The sequence below is a fragment of the Pristis pectinata genome, chromosome 8 (genome assembly GCF_009764475.1).
Source record: "Pristis pectinata isolate sPriPec2 chromosome 8, sPriPec2.1.pri, whole genome shotgun sequence".
NCBI classification, from domain to species: Eukaryota; Metazoa; Chordata; class Chondrichthyes; order Rhinopristiformes; family Pristidae; genus Pristis; species Pristis pectinata.
The window spans coordinates 73,775,311-73,803,244 of record NC_067412.1 but is presented as its reverse complement, the minus strand read 5'-3'; the positions used below and the strand labels follow the sequence as shown (position 1 = coordinate 73,803,244).

Here is a 27,934-nt window from a genome sequence, read left to right as displayed (position 1 = left end):
TTTAAACAGTATGAGTGGGGCAAAAAATAGCTACCATAGATTGCAATGAGAAAAACATTGACACAGAATAACCCAAAAGCAAAAAGTTGCAAATGTTCTAAATCTGAAATAAAAACAGAATATGCTGAAAATACTCAGCAGTTTAAGCAGCATCATTGGAGAGAACAACAAAATAAATATTTCACATCAATAACCATGCAACAGAATTGGGATAGATTAGGACAGTTTCTAATATTTCCCAGTTGTGATCAAAGGACAATGAACTGAAAAGTTGTCCTTGTTTCCCTCTCCTCAGATACTCCCTAACATGCTATTTCTTGCATGTTCTGATTTTACTTCAGATTTGCAGTTTTGTGCTTATTGGAATCTGATGACTCACCTCTTTGAATTTCATGTCACAAAGGTCCACCATACTCTGGGCAATTTGGGTCAGAGGATGCTTCACACCTGTAGAGATAAACAGATGCTTAGTGTGGTGGCAGCATTATACCAAGGTACAACCCACCACTGTACCTCCCTCACACAACCATCCAACCCATAAACATGTAAACTCTCTCATCTACAGTTACTCACTATAAAATTATTTCACACTGTATTTACTCAACTGAATGGAGCTCCAGCACACAGCTGCAGATTATCTGGCCCAACAGGCCCTAAATGTCTGTGTCCAAGGTTTCCTTCACATAAGCCAAAATCTCCCACTCATATCTCCTCTTGTAGTCTCCTTGTTTAAGCAATTATCTAATTTTCATTTATCTAAATTTCATTTCATACCTAAGCCATGTTTTAGCAATTCAACTATCTAATCGCCTTACTACAAAGAATGTGTGCCTTGTCTCAACTATTGGTCTCAATTTGTTGGGGAAAAAAAACCCATATAATCCTTCACAATCATATTTATGAACAGATTATCCCTTGACCTCTCAATCTAATGGATTAGACCTTAATATTTTAACCCTCTTCCTCGCAACAAATCTCTTACCTAGCTTCCAAGCAGATGAATATCATATTTATTCCAGTGCTTCATGTAATGAAGTCCCCAAAAATGTATAACTTATTTCTATTAAATTAAATATAAGGTCTAAGATCTTGTATTAGTTGAACATTTTATTTTAAACAGGCACACCTCTCTCATGTATGTTATTATCTAACTGCACTATTGGTTTTAATGATGTATATTCCATAGTGTAGTTCTTTTGCTCTTCTGGTCTGCTTATAAAAGTATCCTTTAAGATTATTTTCCTTTCCTCATTCTCACTTCACTTTTTTGCAAAACTGAATTACAGCTGTTACAGGTCTGCTCATCCATTCTACTATTAGTTTATTACTGCTCTACTATTATTACTACCTTAATAGTGCGGACAAGCAGATTCTAGAAAACATCTAGAAACTGAAACTCTCTGGAAAATAATTTGTAGCTCTGAATTTAAAGGAAGTTATAACTCTCACCATTATAAGTAGCACAGTTTTTAACAATAAGTTCTACATGCTCTCGGAATTCTTCTCGTGAATGGCACATTCTTTTGCGGACATTCTCTCTCAAGGTCTGCAAGTCCATTGGTTTAGTGATAATTTTATAATAATCTTTCACAACCTTTGCGTTGACTGGAGTGTGAAATGGATAAGTCTGGCAGAGAAAGAGAACAAATTCATACAGAGAGAATGCATTAAAATTCTCGTGTCTCTCTTATCTCAAATGACACATTATCTGCTGACACAACGACTTGAGACAATGAGAAAATGAAATAGAATGGTATTTTGCGACATGTTAATCGACTGGTCCAAAGGGTTGTATTTCCAGTGGATACTATCCCAAGGTGGCTCAAAGGTTGCATTTTCTGAACCATTTATCTCAAACCAGTGTCTACTGGCATCAGTTTAAAAACTTTAGAGCAATGCATCCAAGTCCACAAGGAACTGGATCAAGGTTCCTTGAACTGACAATATTGGACCCATACAAACTGGGAAAAACTTTCATTAAAATCAGTATGAAGTGAATTTTAATACAGGCCCAAGTGAATATGGCCTCATATTTCAGTTTTCTAATCATTGTCCTTCCCACTGCCAAGGTTAAATTAAATAATATCTATGAACACTCACATTTACTAGGTCCCTCATGTCATTGATAATTCCTTCCAGTATGCCTGACAGGGTCACCATCGGGTCTGTCCGTCGTCTATGAATGGACTTGTGAGGTCTCTTTAGAGAAAACAAAAGCAAAAATCATTAGTTTTACAGCAACAAGAATTCTAATTAAAACCTAGAAAAAATCTGATTTTGGTTGAATAATTCCCTTCAGTTTATCAACATTTCACCCATTTTTCCATAAAAAATCTTGGAGAAGATGAGCAAGAATTTTCTTTAACTTAACATTTTTGAAATCAAATCATCCTACTTGTATCCTATCAAAACTTTGCATCTTTGGCTGACTCCATCCCCATCAGCATTTTCTCCAACAAACACTATGATGCTGGAGGAACTCAGCAGGCCAGGTAGCATCCGTGGAGAAAAAGCAAGGACTGAAGATAGGAAAAAGGGAAGCCCAATATATAGGAGGAAAAAGCACAGCAGTGATAGGTGGACAAAAGAGGGGAGGCAGGGTGGGCACAAGGTGGTGATAGGTAAATGCAGGTAAGAGACAGTGATAGGCAGGTGCAGGGAGGAGGGGAGAGCAGATCCACTGGGGGATGGGTCAAAGGTAATGTGAGAAAGGGAAAAAAGGGGAGGGGGGGTAAAAAAAAGATAGGCTAGGAAAGGGAAAACAAAAGCACGGGGGGGGGTTTGTGGGGAAGGGGGGTGGGGATTACTTGAAATGGGAGAATTCAATGTTCGTGCTGTTAGGCTGCAAGGTTCAAAGATGGAAAATGAGGTGTTATTTCACCAGTTTACGCTTGGAATCCTCCTGGCAGTGGAAATTCTGCGAAACAGTCACCTAGTCTGCGTTTGGTCTCACCAATGTAGAAGAGGCTCCTCCCACACTATCACTGATAATCTGCATCTCCCCGTTGCCAGTCACTTCAAGTCCCCCTCCCACACTATCACCGATATGTCAGTCTGTAACAATTCTGTACTTGTTTTAAAATTGGCTCAGACACCTATAGCTATACTTTGGAAAGCATTGGAGGCAAAAAGCAGCACTTACATTTAGGTAATCACAGTGGACGGTAGTTCCTACCCGTCTGCGACGTTTTGGAGGAAGCTGCTGTTTGGGGAATTTGAGGACCAAAGATTTCCTGCGCACTTCATCTGCACTGAATTAGCAAAGAGTAAAGTAATATAAATATTAGAGAAAGGATACAGCTAAAGAATGCTTCAGAAATCAAGACGCAAAAATAAATGTCCCACAATTGGGATGTCAGAAGAAACTTTGCTAATGCTAAACACCATGTATCATAGACAGATTTACGGATATTTCAAGTGCAACTGTGAAAGCAGAAAATTTAAGTTCAGATACTGTAGGGTTTTATCTTTAAAGAAACACATTAATTAGTAAACAATGAAACTTATGACCTGCTTACTTTGCCTTCTATTGTACTGGTTGTTGCTTGACATAATGATAATGGACTTAATAACAATCATGGAAATTAATTCAGACAGTAAGTGAGGAAAATTCAGGAGGTAATGCATTTGAGAATCCGAAATCCAAAGATTTCCTTCACCCAAGCCAGCAGTATTTCACATCTCTGAAGCGGTGTCCATAAATATTGCTTTGTGAATGAAGGCCATCTTATTTGCATCTGAAAGAATTATCATCTGCTTCCGCCATCTCCCTGGGAAGCTTTTTCCAAAGGAGGATCACACATTCATTGAATGTTGCTAAAAATTTGTTTTCAACTTGCTGTATTTCAAGATGCTCTGGAAATTTCTGCTCTTCGTGCCAGGCATTATATATCTACTTTGATTCCCAAAAACAGTATTTCCATCACCATTTGAGAAATAAAAACTTGAAAAAATACTGTAAATCTCAGCAGGTCAGGCAGCATTGTTGGATAGAGAAACAGTCTCAGGTTGACGACACTTCCCAGCTGCTGCCAGACCTATTGAGTATTTCCAGAAATTTTTTCTTTTCATTTGACATGAGAACATGCCCAGCTAACACAATCAATTACTACAAACTATCCCACAAATCTTGTTTTCTTTTATAACATTCAAATGCTGCAATATTTTTGTACTGTGGTGACCAGTACTGAGAAGCTTATGTGCAGCTGTATCCATGATTTATAAAGCAGACAGAATTACCTCAATATTTTTGCATACTATTGACCTCTATTACATGCCAAAAGCTGCTTTGTTTTATGCCCTGTTACTATCCTTCAGTTTATTATAAACCAGCACACCAGCTCACACTAATTTTAAATGTACCTTACCTTCTTTTTATTTAAATCTATTGAATACCAAGTAACTTTCATAAGAAATACAAGCTGATGGGCATTCAGCCCCTCATGCCTGCTTCATCATTCAATAAGGACACAGCTGCTTTCACCTATATGCACCACTTTCTGTACTAACCACTTCTTTGATTCCATAAACATCTACCAACCTCTGAATGAATATAAATTGTGAATGAACCTCAATCTTTATGAGGACTGTTAGAACCACTCTGCTAAAGAATTTGGAGAACACACAATCCTTTTAATGAGATATTCTAGTTTAAATTTTATAAGATGAAGGCAAAGGTTTTAAAAATAAATTAAAATGACTTTAAAATTATTTTAAAAATAAAATCAATGATTTAGAAGTCATATGGCAAGTCCAGGTCTTCAAAATGCTTGAGTCAGAATGTCTGCAATAAACTGACATTAGTCAAGGTATCAAGGGATATGGGGTTAGGGCTGGAAATTGGGGCTAGATAGGAATAGCTTTAGTTTAGCTCATGGAGCAGACTCGATGGGCCGAATAGCCTACTTCTGCTCCCTTTTCTTGTGATCTTGTGATAACATTTAAAAAGATAAGCAAAACAAAGGTTCTGATCTGAAGCTGTCAACAAATTAATTCATCCAAGGCTAACAACAATTAATAATTCAACCTAGTAAGTACTTCCAGGGTTTTCTGTTTTTATTTAAGTAATTTTTTTTTGCCATTTAATTAATATAATGCTCATGACCATACAAAATAATAATTCACCTAACCAACCATAAGCATTGCCACAATAAATCTGATATGGAGTTCCTCAAGGCTTAACAACATGGGAAAAAAGTGAGACCACTTGCAGTCTTAAGGAAAGGGATATCTCAGGATGTGACACTGATAAGAATCTCTCCTAGATCTGGGAGTACTGGACAGAGGGGGTGATCTGGAAAAAATGGGAGTGAGAAATTTCATTGCGTGATCACACCTTTGGGGTACATCTCATGGATCTGCAGCATTAAAAGGGTCCTGTGGTCTCAAGGGACTACAAACCTGCCACACACATTTTTGTTCTAATTTTTTAAAAACAGATCCCAATTTGTTTGTCAGTACTGCCTTGAAGAGGTCATCTATATAGAATTCTTCTCTTGCTTTCATCATAAATCACAAATTCTTACTTACCTCTCAATGAGCTGCTTGCCCAGAACAATTTTGGTTCCTTCTACTTTGATAAGTTCCTCGTTGTCATTCGGTATAACAGTCTTTTCGAGCTCCTCCTCTTGTTCTTCAGTCATAGCAACTGGGTTACTTGGAGGAGCATTTGTTTGGTAATATAGAGGACAAAACTTATTGGTCCTCATGTGTCCAATGGCACCACAAGCACCACATTTTAACTATTAGGAATGAAAGGAAATAAGGGAGACTTGAGTTTCATACTGAATTTCCAGCTACAAATGTTGTTATAAACCACATTTTAACTTCAAAAATTATTTATAAACTAGCTCCAAACATGGTTCTTCAATGCTCCAAGTATACATATGGTGTATGCATACAGAAGGGTGGAGAGTTCTTTTTTTAATATTCTCTGTTCAATACATGTGCTCTCAAGACCACATTCTGAATGCAATTCCATCCAATCCTAAATTTCTGATAGACAGCGCAATATACAAAAATCATTGGGGAAATAGATCCTGGAAAGTGATTAAAGGAAGGTGGTGTGAAAGTCACCAAAACAATTAACTTCCAAGTCAGGTGGTGTGTGATTTACAGGGGAACCTGCAGGTATTTGTCTTCCCATTCACTTTCTGCTCTTTTCTTTCCTGTAGCAGATGTTGCCGGTTTGAGAAATGCTGTCTAAGTGGGTTAGGCAAAATAACTGCAGTGCATCCTTTATTTATTCATTTTCTGTATCTAGGCATCACCGACTAGGTCGGTATTTATTCACTATCCCTAACTGTCCTTGAGAAGGTGACTGGTGATCATCCCTATCACCTAATGAAAGGTCTTCAGCCTGAAATGTTAACTCTGTTTCTCTTTTTGGAAATGCTGCCCAACTTGCTGAGCATTTCCAGCATTGTCTGTTTATGTTTCAGATTTCCAGCCTCTGCAGTTTCTTCTATTTTCATTGGCTATAGACTCCCATAGCAAAGGGGAATCCAGTGATAATGAAGCACAAGATGATCTGTGACCTTGCTGGGAACCTGCAGGTAGTGGTATTATAATGTGTCAGCTGCCTTGGTCATTCTTGGTGGTAGATATTGCAGATCTGACAGGTGCAGTTAGAATAACCTGGGCGTGTAACTGTAATACATTTTGTAGTATCCACTGCAGGCAATGTGCACCAGTGGTGGAAGGAATTAATGTCTAGGTGTTGTGGGACTTGACCACAGTAACGGTCTTGAAAGTCAAGGTTGGGTGGATGGACTCTCTCTTGTTGGAGAAGGTCACTGCATGGCATAGGCTGCTTCAATTGCTAAGGAGTGGTGAATGGAATTGAAAACTCTGTAATAGCCAGTGAAAATCCCCACTTCTGATGTTATGATGGAAGAAGGGACATTGATGAAGTAGCTCAGGATGTTTGGGCCTAAGACACAAAACAGCTCCCTGTACTTGTGTCTTATGGCTGCAGATGATTGATCTCCAACAACGACAACCATTTGGTTAAACATGGTTACTAATCTTCAGTCTTGTCACTGGCATTCATATGCTAGGCCCCACCATCTTTGAAGATAGAAATATTCTTGGAGACTCCTCCTCCCATTAGCTGTTTCACAGACCACCACCATCTGGCTTCATGGTTACAAATTGTGGCAGAATATATTTCTGTTGTCGTTGATGGTCCACTGCACCTCATGAATGCCCAGATTTGAGCTGCCAGATTTTTTCTGAGTCTATCACATTTAGCATTTTGTGAAGGCCATACAACGTCATAACTAAAGCAAGATTTAGTCTATACAAGGACCATGAGGTGCTCACTCCAACCAGTGCTGCCATGGGCAGGTACAGCTGGCACAGGTAGACTGGCAAGAATGTCAAATTGGTTTATCCTTTGATGCTCACTCCCTGCCAGGATTTTCCCAATCCGGTCAATAGTGGCGCTGCTAAGCCACTCTTTGATGGACACTGAAGTCCCCCACTCACAGTATATTCTCGAATTGAATACCTTAAGGTCAGGCCTTTCTTTGACTTTTTTGGGTTTCTTTTCTGGTGGTCCTTTCAATTTCTCCTTTTCCTGATTCCTTTTCAGTCTCCTAAGTTGTTCCTGAATTCTGCGTCGTTCTCGTCTCATTTCCTCACGATGTTGTTCATCAAACAGTGCAAATTTGCGGCTATGAGAAATAAACACAAGATCGGTTAAAAATACCAAAAAGAGTGAATGTCTTTTTCCATCCAATTTTAATGTTTTTTGGTTCTTCATCCATTGCCTGTTTAAACCATCATATGGCGATGCCAAGCTACACTACACTTTATTCCAATAAAAGAATGCAACCACATTTTTTTTTAATTGCCCTCTAAATAGAACATTACAGCACAGGAAAAGGCCCTTCAGCCCACAATGTTTGTGCTGACCACAATGCCAAATTAAACTAATTCCTTCTGCCTGCACAAGATCCATATCCCTCCCTTCCTACATATTCATGTGCCTATCGCATTCTAAATGTTAAGCCAGGTGATGGACTGGAGGACACAAGGGATATCTATTCATTATGAACAGATACACCTATCTGTATAGAATTTTATCTGCCACTTATTTGCCCAATGGCAGATTCTACCCAATCCTTGGATGTTTCATCTATCTAAAAGTACCTTCATAAATATGAAAACTTAAACATTTCTACCACCAGCTTTTCTTTTCTAGCAACAATTTATTTTGCATCTCAAGGCACTTTACAGAAGGGTAATTGGCCAAAACCTGATATCATCAAAGGAGGCACGGTAGCGTAGCGGTTAGCGCGACACTATTACAGTGTCAGCGATCAGGGTTCGATTCCCGTCACTGTCTGTAAGGAGTTTGTACGTTCTCCCGTGTCTGCGTGGGTTTCCTCCCACATTGCAAAGACGTACGGGTAGGTTAACTTGGGTTTAAAATGGGCGGCGCGGACTCGATGGGCTGGAAGGGCCTGTTACCACGCTGTAAATAAAATTTAATTTAAAAAAAGAGGTAGCAATAGGATAAAAATCAGTCACTGCAGTAGATTTGAGCAGGAGTTAGAAGGTAGAAATTGAGTAATGAAGCCTCACAATTACACAGCACAATTCAGAACGTCAAGTCATCACAAACACTTTACAGCAAATGAAGCACTTTAAAAGTAGAACAGAAAATGACCAGAAAATTTATTTTATTGCACCTAAGTGAAGGAAATGTATATTGGCCAGGAGAGTTTTGCAAGACAAATCTATTGCATCCATCCAAGAGGAGAGAGAGTCTCAGTTTATCATCTAGTCCTACAGATTACATTCCGATAAACCAATCCGGAACACCTCAATTGCCCTATAATTTACTGTTAGCTACAAATCTATCCAAAGAATTAATTTTCCTTACTAATTATTTCCTTTGCAAAATCAAGGCTAAATATTATGTAGCCTCAAATATTATGTAGCTCCATGCAGAATAACAAAGCCACTCTATAGTATAACCGAAATGCAGTGCAAGCTGAAGTTACATAATTGCAATAAAAACATTCGACTTACATAAAGTCTTCATCTTTTGTTGTCCGTATTCTAACATATGCATCAATTACAGCAGCTTTCCTGACAGTCTCGCATCTTACGTACTCCTTCCCATCTTCATCTCGGAACGTACGATAGATCTTCAGCCGTCGCCCCGTAGCTGAGGAGTTAAGACTGGTAACAGAGGCTGTGTCATCATCTTTATGAAAAACTCCTGGGGTCGGAGTGCTGCATGCTAAAAGGCAAAATAAGGATTTGGATGTCATGTTGTTTAATGTTACAATACTGTATCATGTTTAATCCAAAGATAAAATAATAAAAAGACCCGAGTGGATTAGTAGATTGGACATTGAACTATCCTCTCTCTTGGATCCAAATGCAGTAAGATAAAAGTCAACTTACTCTGATGCGGTCAGAATCCTACATGAAACAAGTCTGGGCTGTCGGAAATTAGTTGCTCCTTGGACTGAAAGCTTATGGGATGTTAGCATTCATGGGATCACATTTAAGAGCTGCGAGGTAATGATGCAGCTCTACAAAACTCTGGTTAGACCACACTTGGAGTACTGTGTCCAGTTCTGGTTGCCTCATTGTAGGAAGGATGTGGAAGCGTTGGAAATGGTGCAGAGGAGATTTACCAGGATGCTGCTTGGATTAGACAGTATGCATTATGAGGAGAGACTAAGGGAGCTAGGGCTTTACTCTTTGGAGAGGAGGAGGATGAGAGGAGACATGATAGAGGCATACAAAATATTAAGAGGAATAGATAGAGTAGACAGCCAGTGCCTCTTTCCCAGAGCACCAATGCTCAATGCAAGAGGGCATGGCTTTAAAGTAATGGGTGGGAAGTTCAAGGGAGATATCAGAGGGAGGTTTTTTTTACCAGAGAGTGGTTGGGGCATGGAATGTGCTGCCTGGGGCGGTGGTGGAGGCAGGTACATTGGTCAAATTCAAGAGATTGCTAGATAAGCATATGAAGGAATTCAAAATAGAGGGATATGTGGGAGGAAGGGGTTAGATAGTCTTAGGCGAGGTTTAAAGGTCAGCACAACATTGTGGGCTGAAGGGCCTGTATTGTGCTGTACTGTTCTATGATTCTATGATTGAACTGGCCCTTCAATGCAAAATTGAGCCAATTATGGCACTGAAATGCTGTTTCATAATGCAGACTACAGATTGGTAGAGAATGCTCATCTAAAATGGAGTTGAAGAATATCTGAATGGATAAAATATTAATCTGTAACCAGTTGTTTTGTTTTGTACTGAAGGCTTAATATCAAAACCAGGGTGAAATTGCAAAAAAGTCATTCTCCAACATTAATAATTTATAAAATCTGTATTGCATGTCAAAAGGGTACAGTTCTGCTCATCTGTCTCTAATATTATAAACAATCACCATATTTTGAATATATAGCCACAGATTTTGAGCATTTTCATTCAAAAAAATAAGAAACTATTTAGGTTCAATCAACATTTGCACTTTGAACCCCTCAGAGCTTATCTTGTCATCCTAGTTCTCACCATCTACCCTCACGTACTAACATTGTGCAATTTCCTTCTTCAGGCCCACTCTGCTTTAGTTCCTCTTACTCCAGCACCAGTACACACTTAATGAAGCTAAATGATACCAGACCATCAGTAAAACATTGCCTCTTCTGCAGCAATACCAAGCAAGTGTCACTCACATGAACCTTTCCTATCTTTCTTCTCCTTTTTATCACGGTCTTTATCATTTCCAATTTCTTCTCCCATCAACATCCTCTGCAGTTCCTTCCGTTCCTGTTCCTCACGCTCTCGAGAAAGTTGTGAGCTTGTTTTCTTATTCTGTAACATGTTTTCAATATTTTTTCCCATTTCTTCAAAATCACTGTCTTCTGCTGAGCTGCTATCTGTGTCTGTGGAGAGAACCTCAGTTGAAGACAGGACCCTAAAAGTGAAGAAAGGAATTCGGCATTCTGAATTACACTCGTCAATTGTGTGAAAACATTTGTTTGAAAAACATTTGTTTTTCAATTTTGAATCCATTAATAGAACTGTCAAACAATGCAACCTTCAGCTAACTTTGAAGTTAGCCCAATGGTGGTACTGAGAAACTGGAGGTCAGTCCAAGTCCTTTCTTGCATGAGCATGAAGATGCACTGTAACAATGTTGGCATCTGAATTGAGCAGTCAGTTATTTTGGAAAACAAGCAGATAGATGGAACTCTTATGCTCTCTGAGGTGCACGTAGAGACTGAGAATTGGCATCCTTATCTACTTCCATATTGCACTAAGTACAGTCATGAAGTCATAGGAGTTACAGCACGGAAACATGCCCTACAGTTCACCAAGTCCACATCAACCACCCAGTTACACTAATCTTACATTAATCCCATTTTTTTTTACTGACGTACTTTTCAACCATTAGAAAATATACAAAAAGGGATAGTTCACTGTAAGGCTCAAAGAGTTGTCAGATAGGAGCATGCTTCCAGTTTGGAAAAAAGAGGGTAACCCAAAAAGTTAAAGAAATTATCCTTCAGTAATAATCATCCAGATCTAGGTCTTAATGGATCTTTGAAAGGTAAGGTTCCATCAACTGCACCAGAAGTTAGATCTAAAATGCAAATAGCAGTACGTAGAAAAAGTATGTACTGTACATAATTCCATGTTGTAATTTTATATGCTCAGTAATGGACATCTTTAGCACAATATCCAAAGCAGCTCTGGAAAAAATGGAATTACTTTTCACTGAGAACTATAACATTACAGAATAGTCTTCTAATCATTTTGCAAATTTTTTTGCTGGAAAACAATGATACCTGTCCCTAAAATTGTGTTACTGCTAAGCAATTTGGTGCAATTTTTAGTTAAAAGACAAAACAAGGTAGCATCCACATGGTGGAACCAATGTTTCTGCTTTGATTTTAAGATACAAATAGAAGTGAAATCATCTTTGGTAGGAAACCTGTAAACCCTAAGGCATAAACATCAGCATATGAAAGCTGATTATCGACAAGTAGACTATAAGTTGAAACAAGAGATACTAACAATTGGCGTTATTCACAAAGAAAACTTAACATTGTCATCTGAAAAGGTACAACTCATGATCAATATCACATTTCAGTCCAAGGGACAATTTATCCACTGACCTGTCTTCATCACAAAACACTCAAGGATTGCTTTGCCTGAATTATTTTGCTTAACTTGAGCAAGGTGTATTTAATTTCCATGGCAAAATACTGTATTGATCAGTGTTGGTCAATGGATCAATATCAACAGGAACAGGACACTTAACACTGACAATATTAACCAAGTAGTATTGCTGATTAACATAAATGAACAATACTTTAAAATATCATTAAACTAATTTCAATTCTTTTATATTCCCTCTATAGATGTGACATTCTGTGGAAAGAAATAAAATCAGTGTGACTTAGTGAGGGAGTTAAGCTGCTTTAAATTTGAATTTTCAAAGGATATAGACAGCAATTCTAATATGATCCTGTATTTGATGGAAGGTCACACTTAATATATGATAAATAACAACTCTTTCTTACTTGTTCTGAAGATCAAAAATACGCTGACACTCTTCTTTGTATCGCTCCTGATGTTCAGCCACTGAAAAACGTGACCCACGGGCAAATTTGCTCATGGGAGTATCCCCTGACCTGGCTTGCTCTGTCGACATCGTACGCACAACATCAATAACTTCCCATCGAGAGAGCTTTTTAATCTGCCATAAAGCAAATAAAAGCATCAGTTTTAATTGAATATTTCAGATTTGTGTAATTGGTGCATAAAATTATACAGCATTTTATATCACAGAGCTGGCATAATTTTAACAGATCAAATTTATTAAATTAATCTCATTTCTCAAAGATTCTAAAAATCACTGTCACTTTTTGCTCCACACCAGTGAAGGAATTATTGCTGCTATCCGTAAGGAGTTTGTACGTTCTCCCCATGTCTGCATGGGTTTTCTCCGGGTGCTCCGGTTTCCTCCCACATTCCAAAGACGTACGGGTTAGGAAGTTGTGGGCATGCTATGTTGGCTCCAGAAGTGTGGCGCCACTTGCGGGCTGCCCCCCAGAACACTCTACGCAAAAAATGTATTTCACTGTGTGTTTCGATGTACATGTGAGTAATAAAGATATCTCATCTTAAAACTGCATACTGGAACAACTTACTTCTTCCTCGGGAACACCAAACTTCCGAAGGAGCTGTTTGGCATTTTTCAAAGATAGTCGGCGGAGGTCGGCATCTGTTCCTGTTACTGTCTTCTTCACTGGTTGAGGCTGGTTGTCATCCTGGAAATTAAGTCAAAGAAATTTTTGTTTTTAATTTTGTATTTAATTAAGTCAAAGAAATTTTTGTTTTTAATTTTGTATTTAATGACACAATTTAATTCAAATTGTGAGACCAGAACAGAAAAGGTTCAATATTTATGTCTTCACAAAATACATAAAACTCCAAAATAAATTGGAATCTGCAATGCATTTTTGGTTTTTAGTAAGTCATAAAATATAACCAGAAGATTCTGGAAAAGCATCTGCAGGTCCTTCAGCGAAACAAATGACAATATAATATTTACGGTGGAATCAAATCAGACCCTCTCTCCACACTGGATATCAATAGTGACATCCTACACAGACTAATAGCAACAAATGCATTCTACTTTTTTAGTTGTATGTTATGTTACAACATTGATGGGCTTAGAGACAATTACTTCAGTCCATCTCTCAAACCTACTTACGTACCAAGTAGATGTTACTAAATGACCAACATAGTTTTTAAACAAGTTCGTTGTGTTAGTATTCTACATTATCCAATGTTCATATGATTGGTAACAAGAAGTTCACCATAGTTGTCCTAAAAGTATTAACTACCACATTTGCATCAAAAACTTTAATACAGTTTTTTGGTGAGTAACTTCATGAAAATTCTCAGATGTAGATAATGAAGAGCTTGCACTTTCTGGGCACAAGTTATACGATCCAATTTACTGGTACTGAATGTGGCCAGTTGGAATGATGACAAGTAGCATGTAGGTAGAGTCCAAAGACTAGCCCACTTGTCTAGGTATTTTTTGATCATATGCCATCCCACACTTCTTTTCTCACATCATAATCACAACATCAGTTACAAGCTGAAAATTAAAGACTAATGTTGATAACAAAATTGTTTATGGGCATCACCCAAAGACTAAATCCTAGAAGATACTTCACTGGATATTACTGATTGACCTGACAAAAAACAAAAATTTGGTTTCAGTTATTAACACCGAAATGCACTCAAATCACATTTAATAATATGACAACATATAGTCTAACGGTTTCATCTGATTCAGAAGAAATTTAGTATCAACTCCACCAATTTTTTTTATTTGAAACTGTGTAAATAAAATGAATAAATGAGCAAGCAGGCACTTAAGATGCATTCCATACATTGACTGATGCTACAAATGACTACGAGTATGAAAAGTGAAGTAGGTTGATAAATATAGCTTCCAGTATTGTAAACACTTAGCAGTAATGGAGGAAAAGTATTCAAACTCCAAAGTATTACCTTCTGCTGCTGTGGTTTGTTGGGAACCTTGACATAGGAAAATCCTTCACCACAGCCAGTAGGATCAGCAACCCCAGTAACCTCCAGTAGACATTTGCCCTTCATTGCAGCAATGAACGCTCGTGTTGTATTCCAAGGTGCTGTCCTGACCTGCAAAAGGTTGAGAAGAAAGAAAGGTCAGCAAATCTGATGTTGGTCTAGTGAAAAGAGCTTTAACCATCACAGCATTATATCAGCATGATTATAATCCACAAAAATACAGTTTTACCGAAGTAATGGTAGCCAGATAAACTTAACTGCATCAAATCCAGTGTCTCACAATTCCTTTCAAACTCTGCTCATCTGGATCTGGACCTATGATTGTTGCATAGTGGCACAGATGGCATTATAGTGCAGCCTCTGCCTCAGAACTTCAATGATCTGGGTTCATTCCTGACCTGTAGTGCTGTCTGTGAAGAGCTTGCATGTTCTTTCTGTGACCATATGGATTTCCCCAGGTGCTTCAGTTTCCTCCCACATCCCAAAGATGCAATGGCTGGTATCGATTGTTCATTGTAAATTTCCCCTGGGTGTGTAGGTAAGTAGCAGAATCTGGGGGGTTGGGGGGGGGGGGGGAGGTGGCAGTTGATGGGAATATGGGGAGAATAAAATGGGATGAGCATAGGATTAGGATAAATGGGTGTCAGCATGGACTCAGTGGGATGAAGGGCCAGTTTCCATGCTGTATGACACTATTATAACAGCATACTCCTGCTCTCTCCCCACACCTATTGATGCCACTTGTAACTAGAAATTTATCTGTCTCCTTCTTAAATACCATCAGTGATTTGGCCTCTACAGCCCTCTGTCATAGAGAATGCCATAGGTTCACCACTCAGAGTGGGGATGTTTAACCTAGTATCCTGCGGCTATGATCTCCTGTTTGAGACAACAGTGTTACCAACTGAAACATGATTGTCATACGTTACCTCCTACTCCATGCACTTGCATTTTACACACTAACCTTTTATGTGAGACTTTATGAAAGGGTTTCTGAAAATCCCAGTACATCCAGGTGATTTTTCCCTCATCTATTCTACCAGTTGCATCTTCAAAGAATTACCATAGGATTGTTAAACACAATTTCCTTTCTCAGAATCCATGTTGACTTGATCTAATCGTGTTGAATTTTTTTTTTTGTTTAGGTGTCTTGTATTTCATCCTTTAAAATAGCCTCCAGCAATTTTCCCACTGCTGATGTTAAGCTAACCGGTCTTCAGTTTCACATTTTTTTCCTCTCTCCCTTTTCAAATAGTGGCATTGCCATCCACCACACTGCAGAAACTATTCCATAACCTATAAAATTTTGGAAAATGATCACCAATGCATCCATTATTTCCATGGCTAACCCCTTTGATACTCTTGGATGCAAATTATCAGCCCTTGGGGATTTATAGGCATCAGTACCTTTAATTTCTCCAGCACTATTTCCTTCATCACCTTCATTATAGTTTTGGCTCCTCAACATTTCTGGAAAGTTATCTGTATCCTCTTTACTGAAGACAGAGCCAAAATATTTTTTTAATTGCTCCACCATTTTTCTGTTTCCCATTATGAATTCTCCCATTTCTAATAGTCAGGGACCTGCACTTAACTTCAGTAATCCTAATTTTAAATATTTGTAGAAACTTCAACAATCCACTTTCATTTTCCCTGCAAGTTTGCTGTTAGGCTCTATTCTCACACTCTTAATCAATTTCTTTATCCTTCTTTGCTGATATCTAAACTAATCCAATCACCAAGTCTGCTACTTTGCCTGGCATTCTGATATGACATCTCTCAGGATCCAATACTATCCTTGACCTACAAACAGAGTGTGTGTGTGTGTGAGTGTGTGTGAGTGTGAGTGTGAGTGTGTGTGGTGGAAGGATTGGTTGGGGCTCTTTTACATCAAGTCAGGAAGGAATATATAATTGCTGTAGTTCCTGCATTTGTTCCTACATTTTAACTGTTTGAATTTCAGTGATTATCCTGAGACCTAGTTGCCACATGATCATCCCATCCTATGGGACAGTGAAGCCAAGAACTTAATTTATGCTGTGGGGCTACAAAAATTAATTGTGACTTTGGGAACAGCAGGGGCAGGGGGTGGGGGGGGTGGGAAAGGGAGGAAAGAGAAGAGGCTGGACAGAAAAAGGGGGGCAAATGCAAGTAATAGTCTGGATCAAATACAATCTAACGCATTAGCTTTAGCAGTAAAAACATGAAACATGGTTCATCAAGAATCTAATGAGAAGGAAGTGTTTCAGTCCCCATGAAATTACACTGATGTTTCAACACACACATTAGGTGCATGATTATAATTTCAAGAGTTGAGGATTTTACTTTAATGGGGGCAGTTTCCCTTCTGTTACCTCATCATCAATCTTCATCTGAAATTCTTCTTCATTCTCCTCCTCTGGTGCAAAAAATGATTTTTCACCATATCCAGCATCCTGCAAGTAGTGAATACAAGGAACTTAACACAACTTAGTCAACCAAAATTGGGTGATGATAAGTTTCTTGGATATAGTCCAATAATTACTTTCAACAGAGATTTATTTTAGAAGTAAAACTTAGATTCTTTACATTTGAACAATGTATTTTGCCTGGCCTGATTGGTATATAAATGGAACAGTGAGTTCAGATTCCAGTTCAAAGAAATCACAGGAAAAAAATTACAGCATGCAAGGAGGCTGTTCAGCCCCTGAAGTCTATACTGGTTCAATGCAAAAGCTAGTCTCACTCTATGACTCCACTCCAATACCCCCCACCCCCAAAGCCTTGCGAATTCTTTCCTTTCAGATAAGTATCCAGTTCCCTTTTGAACACCATAATGGAATCTACCTCCATGACCACTTCAGCAGTGCTTTCCTGAACCATCAGCTACATAAAATATTTTCCCCACATCACTTTTGGTTCTTTTGCCCAACATGTGTAATTTATATTGTTTGATTCTTGACTCTTTTGCTAATGGGAACAGTTTCCCTCTATGTGTTTTGTCTTCTCTTTTCATTATTATTTTATCAGATCCCCTCTGTTCAAATGAGAACACAGCTTCTCCACTCTATCCAAATAACACAAGTCCAATATCCACAGAATCATGTTGGCAAGTTTCTTCAGCACCCTCTATAAGCCTAAAGGTCTTTTATATAGTACCAGAACTAGAGACAGAACTCCAGCTGTGGGGAGAAATTTTTTTTATCAAGGTTCATCATGACTTCCTTGTTCTAATACTCAACACCTCCATTTATAAAACCCAGCATATCTTATGCTTTTTTAAACAACTTTTTCAACTTTGTAATCAACAGGCATATAACCGGATATGTGTTCTGAAACATCTTTTATAGTTGTGCCCTCGAAATCACATCTCCTTATTCATCCTACTAAAATTTGGCACTAAATATTAAATTTCAACTGCCACGTCCACTCATTCTACTGGCATTTATCCTCATTATTCTTGTTCACTATCCAAGCCATTAATATTTCATTAAAACAGTGGTTCTGTTCCCAACCCTCTGGCAAACTTCACCATACAATTTAGGTCAATCCAAAACACAACCTTCCTTACTAGAGTCATAGTCATAGAGCAAATACAGCACAGATGCAGGCCCTTCAGCCCAACGAGCCCATGCTGACCACGATGCCCACCCAGCTGGTACCAATTTCCTCTGTTCAGCCCATATCCCTCTAAGCCCCACCCCTCCACGTACCTATCCAAGTGCTTCTTAAATGATACTATTGTACCTGCCTCAACTACTTCCTCTGGCAGCTCGCTCCAGATACTCACCACCCTCTGCGTGAAAAAGTTATCCCTCAGGTCCCTTTTAAATCTTTCTCCTTTCATCCTAAATCTGTGCCCCCTAGTTTTGGACTCCCCTACCCTGGGGAAAAGACTGTTACCATCCATCTCATCTATGCTTCTCATAATTTTAAACATTTCTATAAGGTCATCCTCATTCTCCTACGTTCCAAGGAATAAAGACCTAGCCTGGCCAACTTCTCCACATAACTCAGGCCCTCTAGTCTTGGCAACATCCTCATAAATCTTTTCTGCACTCTTTCCAGTTTAACCACATCTATCCTACAACAGGATGACCAGAACCGTACACAGTACTCCAACTGCTGCCTCACCAATGACTTATACAACTGCAGCACAATGTCCCAACTCCTACACTCAATGCCATGACTGAAGGCCAGTATGCTAAACAACTTTTTCACCATCCTGCCTACCTGTGACGCCGCTTTCAACAAACTATGCACTTGTACTCCCAGGTCCCTCCGTTCCATTACACTCCCTCATGCCCTACAATTCACAGTACAAGTCCTACATTGGTTTGACTTTCTAAAATGCATCATCTCACACTTATCTGTACTGAAATCCATTTGCCACTGCTCAGCCCACTTCCTTAACTGATCAAGATTCCTCTGTAATCTACGATAACCTTCTTCGCTATCAACAACACCTCCTAATTTCGTGTCATCCGCAAACTTACTGATCAAGCCTTGTGCATTTGCATCCAAATCATTTATATAAATGAACGAATAACAAGGCTCCCAACACTGACCCCTGCGGCACACCACTAGTCACCGGCCTCTATTCCGAGAAACAACCTTCAACCACAACCCTCTGCTTCTTACCTCTGAGCCAATTTTGAATCTACCTAACTAGCTCTCCCTGGATTCCATGGGATTTAACCTTCCAGACCAGCCTACCATGCGGGACCTTGTTGAAGGCTTTGCTGAAGTCCAGATAGACAACATCCACTGCCCTACCCTCATCTACCCTTTTGGCTACCTCTTCAAAAAAACTCTGAAAGGTTCATCAAGCATGACTTTCCACACACAAAGCCATGCTGATTCATCCTAATTAAACTCTGTCTATCCAAATGCTGGAGGATCCTGTCCCTCAGAATTCCCTCCAGTAACTTCCCCACTACAGATGTCAGGCTGACCGGCCTATAGTTCCCCGGCTTGTCCTTGCTACCCTTCTTAAACAATGGAACAACATTAGCCACCTTCCAGTCTTCGGGAACTTTACCAGTGACTAATGATGAAGCAAATATCTCTGCAAGGGCCTCCACAATTTCTTCTCTAGCTTCCCACAAAGTCCGAGGATGCACCTGGTAAGGCCCTGGAAATTCATCCACCTTAATGTGCTGCAAGGCTGCAAATAGCTCCTCCCTGGTAATATGAATTTCCTCCAAAACATCTCCACTAGTTTCCCTTATCTCTTCAGCAACCATGAATTTCTCTTCAGTAAACGCCGCGGGGAAATATGTGTTGAAAATCCCACCCATCTCCTGCAGCAGGGCTGCCTATAAGGGGACCTACTCTCTCCCTAGCCACTCTTTTACTCTTCATAATAGCTATAGAACCTCTTGGGATTTTCCTTAACCTTACCTGCCAGATCAATCTCATACCCTCTCTTTGCCCTCCTGATTTCCCTCTTAAGAGTATTCTTAATCTTTTTATAGTCATCGAGGGATTCACTTGTTCCCCAACCTCCTAAACCTAATGTATGCTTCTTTCTTTCTCTTGACCAGAGCCTCAATATCCCTTGTCAGCCAAGGTTCCCTAAACTTGCCAGGTTTACCCTTCAACCGAACAGGAACATGCTGCTCCTGGACTCGATATCACATTCTTAAAAGCCTCCCACTTACTATTCGTTTCTTTCCCTTCAAACAGGTTGACCCAATCGACCTCTGCTAGATCTCGTCTAATTCCCTAAAAATTAGCCCTGCTCCAGTTTAGGACCCTAACCTGTGGACCTGTCCTATCCTTTATCACCATCTTAAAACTAATAGAATTATGATCACTGGAGCCAAAGTGCTCCCTGACTGCCACTTCCGTTACTTGCCCTACCTCGTTCCCTAACAGGAGGTCCAGTACTGCACCCTCCTGAGTAGGGTCCTCTATATATTGACTCAGGAAACTTTCCTGGACACATTTCACAAATTCCACCCTATCCAGGCCCTTAACACTCTGGGTAGTCCAGTCAATACTCTGGAAATTAAAGTCTCCCACTAACACAACCCTATTGTTCTCACAATTATGAGCAATTTCTCCTCACACCTGCTCCTCAAGTTCCCACTTACTATTGCGGGGTCTATAATACAACCCCACGAGAGTGACCCTCCCCTTCCTGTTTCTACGTTCTACCCATATGGCGTCACTGGATGATCTCCCAAGAATGTCATCTCTAAGTACTGCTGTTATGTCCATCCTTATCAAAAAGGCAACACCCCTTCCTCGCTTACCTGTACCTCTGTCACGCCTGTAGTATCTATATCCTGGAATATTGATCTGCCAGTCCTGCCCTTCTCTCAGCCATGTTTCTGTTATGGCTATAACATCCCAATCCCCAGAGCCAATCCATGCTCTGAGTTAGTCTGCCTTACCTGTTAAACCTCGTGCATTGAAATAAATGTAGTTTAACTGGGTATTCCTTTCCCTGCCTTTACTGTGCCCCTGGCTATCCTGATTACTAAACTTGCTCTCACTGGCTACTGCTTTATCCCATCTGCTCCTGATGAGAGTCCCATGCCCCTGCCACCTGCCAACCGAGTTTAAACCCTCCTATGTAGCATTAGCAAATTTCCCTGCAAGGGTATTGATCCCTCTCTGATTCGTGCAACCCATCTCTCTTGTACAGATTGCCTCTATCCCAGAAGAGATCCTAATGGTCCAAGAACCTGAATCCCTGCCCCCTGTATGAGCTCCTCAGCCACAAATTCATCTGGCCTATCCTTCTATTTCTGACCTCACTAGCACATGGCACCAGAAGTAATCCAGAGATCATCATCCTCAAGGTTCTGCTTCTTAACTTCTTACCTAAGTCCCTATACTCATCTGCAGGACCTCATCCCTTGTTCTAACTATGTTATTTGTACCAACATGTACAATGACCTCTGGATGTTTGCCCTCCCCATGGAGTATTTTCTGCAGGTGCTCAGAGATATCCTTAATCCTGGCACCCAGGAGGCAACACACCATCCTGGCATCTCTTCTGCAGCCACAATATCTCCTGTCTGTCCCCCTCACTATTGAGTCTCCAATCACTATCGCCCTGTCTGACCGCACCCTTTCCCTCTGAGCCTCAGAGCCAGTCACAGTGCCAGAGTTCTGACTACTGCTGCTAGCCACTAAAAGAACATTTCCCTCACCAGTATCCAAAGAGGTATACCTGTTAGTAAGGGGAATAGCCACAGGGGAACACACCACTGACTGCCTACTCCCCTTACTTTACCTGGTGGACATCCATCTATCTGGGGCCTGTACGTTGGGTGTGACCACCCCCATAAAAGTCTCATCTATGATGTTCTCAGATTCCTGGATGATCCTGAGTACACCCAACTCCAGCTCCAGTTCCTTGACCCGGTCTATCAAGAGCTGCAGCTGGGTGCATGAAGTTCCCTGACTTCGCACATTTTGCAGGAGGAGCATTCCACTGCCCTGACTGTGATCGTCCCTACACTGAATCAAGTGTTAAGGATCAACAACAAAATAAAAGCTTACCTGTTCTTACCTGCCTCTTACTTTTGGTTTTCTGTCTCAGCTAATTTGCTATCCATATTGTTACTGCCCATTTTAATCCACAGACTTCAACCTTGATGACAAAATATGATAATATTTTGCAGCACTTAAGACCTCATCAACTGCATTTGCCTCATCGACCTTCAAAAAATTGTCAGGTTAACTAAACTTGATCTGTCTTTGATAAATCCATGCTGGCTTTTCCAAATCAATCCAAGCTCATCTAAGTAACTACAAATCATGTCCTTTACTATTGTTTGTAAAACTTTCCCTGCCACCAAAGTTAAGTTGACTGGCCTATAGTCACTGGGTTTATCTAGTCACCCTTCTTGAAACAATTTGCATTTCTTCAGTTCTCATGCACCACCCATATATCATGAGATGTTTGGAAGGATCTCTACAATTTCCTGTGTTCCTTCCTTCATCAACCCACGATGCATTCCACCTAGACAAGATGGCTTATTGATTTTAAGTATAACTAATATTACTAGTCGCTTCCTTTTAGAAATTTTAACCCATTAAAGATCTTAATTACATCTTTCTTTGCTGAGACTCCAGCAGCACCACCTTCCTTCGAAAAAAATGATGCAAAATTAATTGAGATTCACTTGTTAAGAAAACATCAGCATTTCTAGAAATAATTCCACTCAGAGACGGACTGGTGTACAAATATTACAATAGGATTTTGGCCACGTTTGAACAGAGAGAATCTCCTCATATATTGGAACATATTAAATGGTGCTGTGAAGCATTACTGGTCACTTTTGAAATTTTGATGGAGATGATGCAAACTTTATATAAATGAGCTGCAGCACAAACAGTATGGCCTCAAAACACCCAACTATAAGTAGCAAATATTACCACTTGTCTAAAAAAACAATATTTACATGACAAAAAGACTTTTCCCAGGAAATCATTTCATCACTCACATTGCTTCAACTCAGCTGAACTTCGAATGTGACAACCAGAATGGAACTGAAATCTAATGTTAAGACTATTACTAGTCAGTGGGCTCACAAGCAGTGTCAACAACGTGGCACCCCAGAGGAAGTGGCAGCAGAGTACAAAGCCAGAGGTAAATAAGTCTTGGAGCTAGGATAGAGAAGTTCATAGCCTGAGGAGAGAACAAGGAACCTGGATACGGAAGTCCAGGTTTGAAAACTCCTCACTCTCTACCTGCTCTCATTATGTGAGTGAGTTGATCCAAGATGAATGAAAAGTCATTTTCAGGACGAAACAAAAGATGTGTCAAACCCAGGGCCAAAGCTGCAGACCTGAATGAAAACAATTTTCATCAGTCCTGATGCTTAATTAATGGCCCAGAAAGATTCATACTGCCCTAATCCAATGGCCAAACCACAGGGTCCAGCTTTCAAACAGACCAGCCCTGGATACTCAGGGTATATTGGATCTTGCATGCTTCTGCACATCTCCCCACCCCCCCAGACCCTCTTCTCATCTCACCTGTTCCCTCTCCTCTTCATCAGTTTCCCTCCCCTCCCTTTCCAACTTCAATGAGCCACTGAAATTGAAATCTAATCTTTGACTATTGCGAGTCAGGCCAAAGCCAATGTGATGGTCTTTGAACCAACTGGTGAAAGGGAAATCGAGAGCTTGAGGGACAAACAGCTAAAATCTCAGGATTACTAAATCAGCAAAGGATTCTGTCAGACTTCCTAATCATCTCTGCCCATTCTCCTAGGCTGGTAATGGAAGGTGAGGGGAAGCAGTGGGGGTGGGGGTCAGGATTGATTTGAGAACATGATGTCTTCAAATCTGAATACTGTCAACATTCACAGTAGAAGAGGATGTGGGATGCAGATCTTTATTGAACATGGCACTGAAATAACTTTTAATTCTCTCAAGATAATTTATTTAACTTGACACTTGGATGGAGTCTCTAATATATCATAAGGTAATATAGTTAAGGCACAGTTCAATCAAGATCAGATTATTTTAAAATGCTACAATGCACAAAACATTATTCATTGTCAGAATTTCTATTATAATCTAGCCAATGCTGTGATTTCTCATGGTACACTCACAGTTGGACATATTCAAGATTGCATTATTCCATCTAACCTTTAAACGCTGTTCCGCTGCTAACATACTGTAATATGCACAGCACTGCTCTGGAGATACCATGGCTCGAATCTCTTCTTCAGTGGGTAATCGGAAGTCTGGTTTAAGTACCCACCAGTTTGAATCCATCCCTTCAGAAACAGATTAAAATAACAAAACATAACAGATTAAAATAACATAACTAAGCTAACACAGAAAGCTCCTGTTCAGTACATATACAGTAATATGGCTACAACCCTTATAATACTGAAATTACATGATAAATGTTCTTTGTATTACTGCAGTAACAATAGCCAGCTTTACATTACTGTAATACAATGGAATTACTCTGCAGTGTTGCAGTAATGCATGGCCATATTACTGTGCCTTGTCAATGTTTGCACATTCAAGAGCTTGTACCTGTTCGTTTGAAGTCTGCACACAGTTTTAATCGCTTTCTGATGCTGCTCTCAGAGTGGGAAGGAAATGCCTTCTTTATGTCCTCCATGCGGATTCGGCGTGGGCGATCTTTACTTTTCCAGAAAAGACGGTAAATAAATACCTACAAAAATGTAAGCAAATATTGTACATCAATCTTATAAAGGGCTGCGATTTAGAAATTAATTTAGCTGCAACTTAATGGGCATGTGAGATAAAATAGGTTTCAGGGTAATAAATAAGGGAATGGACTGATGGGAATGCTCTGCGAGCTGGCATAGACTTCATGGGCCAAAATGTCAAAAGGAAAAACTAGAATTATGAGAATTAAACACCATGCTTACCTGAAGAAAGTCTCGCACATGTGTGTTTGCACGCTTTGAGTTTGGACCAGGAACTTCATAAAGTGGACACTGCTGGCCTACAACAAAAATATCAACCAGCTCTCTAATATGATATCCCTGACGAGTTCGTATTATCAGAAAATCAGTTTCTGGCATCTTGTGTAGGTATATTGGACAACGAAAGAGGTTATTTTCAAATGCCTGTCAAAGAAAGCAAAGAACCATTCAATTAAAATGCATATTATCTTATTTCTACTTCAAAGACCTTTGTTTAGTTCTGACCCCCTTGCTTATTGACTAGTTACTGGCCTGCTGTTCAAGATACGATTCACATTTCTGAACTTCAAAAATGGGTATTATTTAAGAAACGGTGAACAACTTCCAAAAAGACCAGTGAAAAGACAAGGAAAGAGAATGAGGCAAGTCACAAAGTTATGATGCCAAGTAGTATTTTAATTTTCTTTTATTGAAAAAGATCTTGCAAATAAAATGATGGATTAAAGATGTACATCAGGACAAAGGCCAATCCCCACCAGACTCCATCCTTTATCTGGATTCTACTCACACTTTCGTGGCTCTAATTTCATTAAATTCTGAATCCCTCTACAGCAGGGACTCTGCTGGAACTATGCAAGACTCTATTTGGGTGACTTGGCTTCTCCTTGATTTACTTTCTGAGTTGAAGTCTACTGGCTTTTGTCCTGAAGGAGCATTTAATTGTTCTGCTGGCTTCTAAGTGGTACTCTGTTGTTCTATCAGCTCTCAAGCTGATATTGGTTTCCCAAGCTGTTCACCGACTTCCCCGAGTTTCCCAGGTGGCCTCACATCTGGTTTCTGCCCCTCTGCTGGACTAATTCTAGTTATTTCCCTTAGTTACTGAACCAAACTCCTTTATTTCATGGATCAATCACCTCTCTGCCACTTGACAAATGTTATATTCTGCACAGACTAGAAATTCAGAAGGATCGAAACCATGGCATAATGAGAGATTCACAAGATCACAAGACAAAGGAGCAGAAGGCCATTCAGCCCATCAAGTCTGCTCTGCTACCTCACCATGAGCTAAACTATTCTCCCACCTAGCCCCAATTCCCGGCCTTTTTCCCATATCCCTTGACTAATTAGATACCTATCAATCTCCTCCTTAAACACCCCCAATGATCAGACCTCCACAGCTGTATGGAGCAACGAATTTCATAAATCCACGACGCTCTGGCTAAAGAAATTTCTCCTCATTTCTGTTCTAAATGGGTACCCTCTAATTCTAAGACTGTGCCCTCTTGTCCTGGACTCACCCACCAAGGGAAACAACTTAGCCACATCTACTCTGCCCAGTCCTTTCAACATTCGAAATGTTTCTATGAGGTCCCCTCTCATTCTTCTGTACTCCAATGAATACAGTCCAAGAGCGAACAATTGCTCATCGTATGCAAGCCCTTTCATTCCAGGAATCATCCTCGTAAATCTTCTCTGTACCCTCTCCAACATCAGTATATCCTTCCTAAGGATATGGTTATTCCATAGAGCAAAGGTTTGATTCAGCATCTACTTTGATAAGACACTGAATATTTTCTCAACCCTTTAATGAGTTCCATCTTAAATATAATTTCTCTATTGCTGGCTATAGTTCAGTGACTGCAGTTTCACTCTTTAGTCAAAATATTATGGCTTTGAACTTTAACCTTGGAATCTGAACACTAAATCTAGGTTAATTTTAAGTGTAGTACAGAAACATTGGTGGCTAAATCTTCTTCCCAATGTGCTATCAAACCCAGATTCTATCCTAATATGGATGTAAAAGATGCCACAGCATTACTCAAAAACAAACAGGGTATTCTCCAAAATAAATTCTTCTGTAAAATATGGCCTGAGGAGCGCTTGTTATTCACAATGTTAGTGAAAACAAGGCTTAGGTCGATAGCATCTTATAAATGCCCACTTTGGTGATACATTATTCAACTGTAAAGAACAAAAGGGGAAAGAAGTAATCACAGAAAAAAGATAACGAGTAAAGCAGAGAGGTAATAAATATTAAAGAGATAAAAACAAACAAAATAATCCTGCATGCAAAATAAGTCCCGATCTTTGCCACACAAAATTGGGGTGCAATTTTACTGCTTTATGGTCTGCAACATGGTTTTATGAAAGGTAAATCATGTTTGACAAATTTGTAGATTATTTCAGGATTCAAGGTGTCAAGTAGAGTTGATAGAGGGGAATCTGTTAGATGTAACATACAGGTTGAAACTCCTGAGTCCAGCAACTCCCATGGTCTGCCATGTTTTGAATCTGTAGTACAGATCTATACTGATTAACTAATTCTAACTGAGATCTAATTATGATCTAAAATTAACAAAGATCTGTACTAATCTGTAGCTAGTTAACCTACCAGTGCAAATTTTGCGAGTTCAGCCAACAGCTTTTCTGACTTATGGAAACTTCAGGTTATATACAGGTGCTACACAAGAGGCTGATGCATAAATTAAGAACCCAAGGTATTGGAAGAAGTGTGTTGGCATGGATTGAACACCATTTGAAACAAAGAGTCGGAATAAATGGGTCCTTTTCAGGGATGTCACCATTAGGAGTGCCCGTGGCATCGGTTCTTGGTCCTCAATTGTTCACTATTTACATTGATGACTGAGAGAAGGGAATGAAATGCAAGGTTTCCAAGTTTGCCACTGATGCAAAGATAAGTGGAAGGACTGTAGCAGGATATGGATTGATTGAGTGATTGGGTAAAAACCTGACAAATGGAGTTTAATTTAAGGAAGTGTGAGGTCATGTACTTTACCTAAACGGAGAGAAACTGTAAAAGCAAAGTTCAGAGGAATCTAAGTGTTTTAGTACATGAATCACAAAATGTTAACAGGCATGCCTAACAAGTAGTTAATGGAGAAAAAGGCATTTTAGCCTTTATTGCAAGGGATTGGAGTTAAAGAATAGGGAGGTTTTGTAACAGTTGTACAGGG

The 27,934-nt window shown here is 39.6% G+C and overlaps 1 protein-coding gene across 2 annotated transcripts in view; it reads right to left on the bottom strand.

Annotated features, from left to right (window-relative positions):
- The window catches only part of taf1 (TAF1 RNA polymerase II, TATA box binding protein (TBP)-associated factor), an 89,542-nt gene that overhangs the window by 21,583 nt on the left and 40,025 nt on the right, over positions 1-27,934 (bottom strand). For both annotated transcript variants that reach the window (XM_052021779.1, XM_052021780.1), the window contains exons 17-31: positions 24,963-25,163; positions 24,601-24,742; positions 24,202-24,332; positions 16,959-17,039; positions 14,566-14,715; positions 13,188-13,307; positions 12,558-12,733; positions 10,704-10,945; positions 9,040-9,253; positions 7,511-7,676; positions 5,530-5,741; positions 3,143-3,251; positions 2,101-2,199; positions 1,450-1,627; positions 380-447 (exon numbers count right to left, since the gene is read on the bottom strand). In XM_052021779.1, coding sequence (XP_051877739.1) covers positions 380-447; positions 1,450-1,627; positions 2,101-2,199; positions 3,143-3,251; positions 5,530-5,741; positions 7,511-7,676; positions 9,040-9,253; positions 10,704-10,945; positions 12,558-12,733; positions 13,188-13,307; positions 14,566-14,715; positions 16,959-17,039; positions 24,202-24,332; positions 24,601-24,742; positions 24,963-25,163 — 2,289 coding nt within the window. The remainder of the gene's footprint in view (positions 1-379; positions 448-1,449; positions 1,628-2,100; positions 2,200-3,142; positions 3,252-5,529; positions 5,742-7,510; positions 7,677-9,039; positions 9,254-10,703; positions 10,946-12,557; positions 12,734-13,187; positions 13,308-14,565; positions 14,716-16,958; positions 17,040-24,201; positions 24,333-24,600; positions 24,743-24,962; positions 25,164-27,934) is intronic.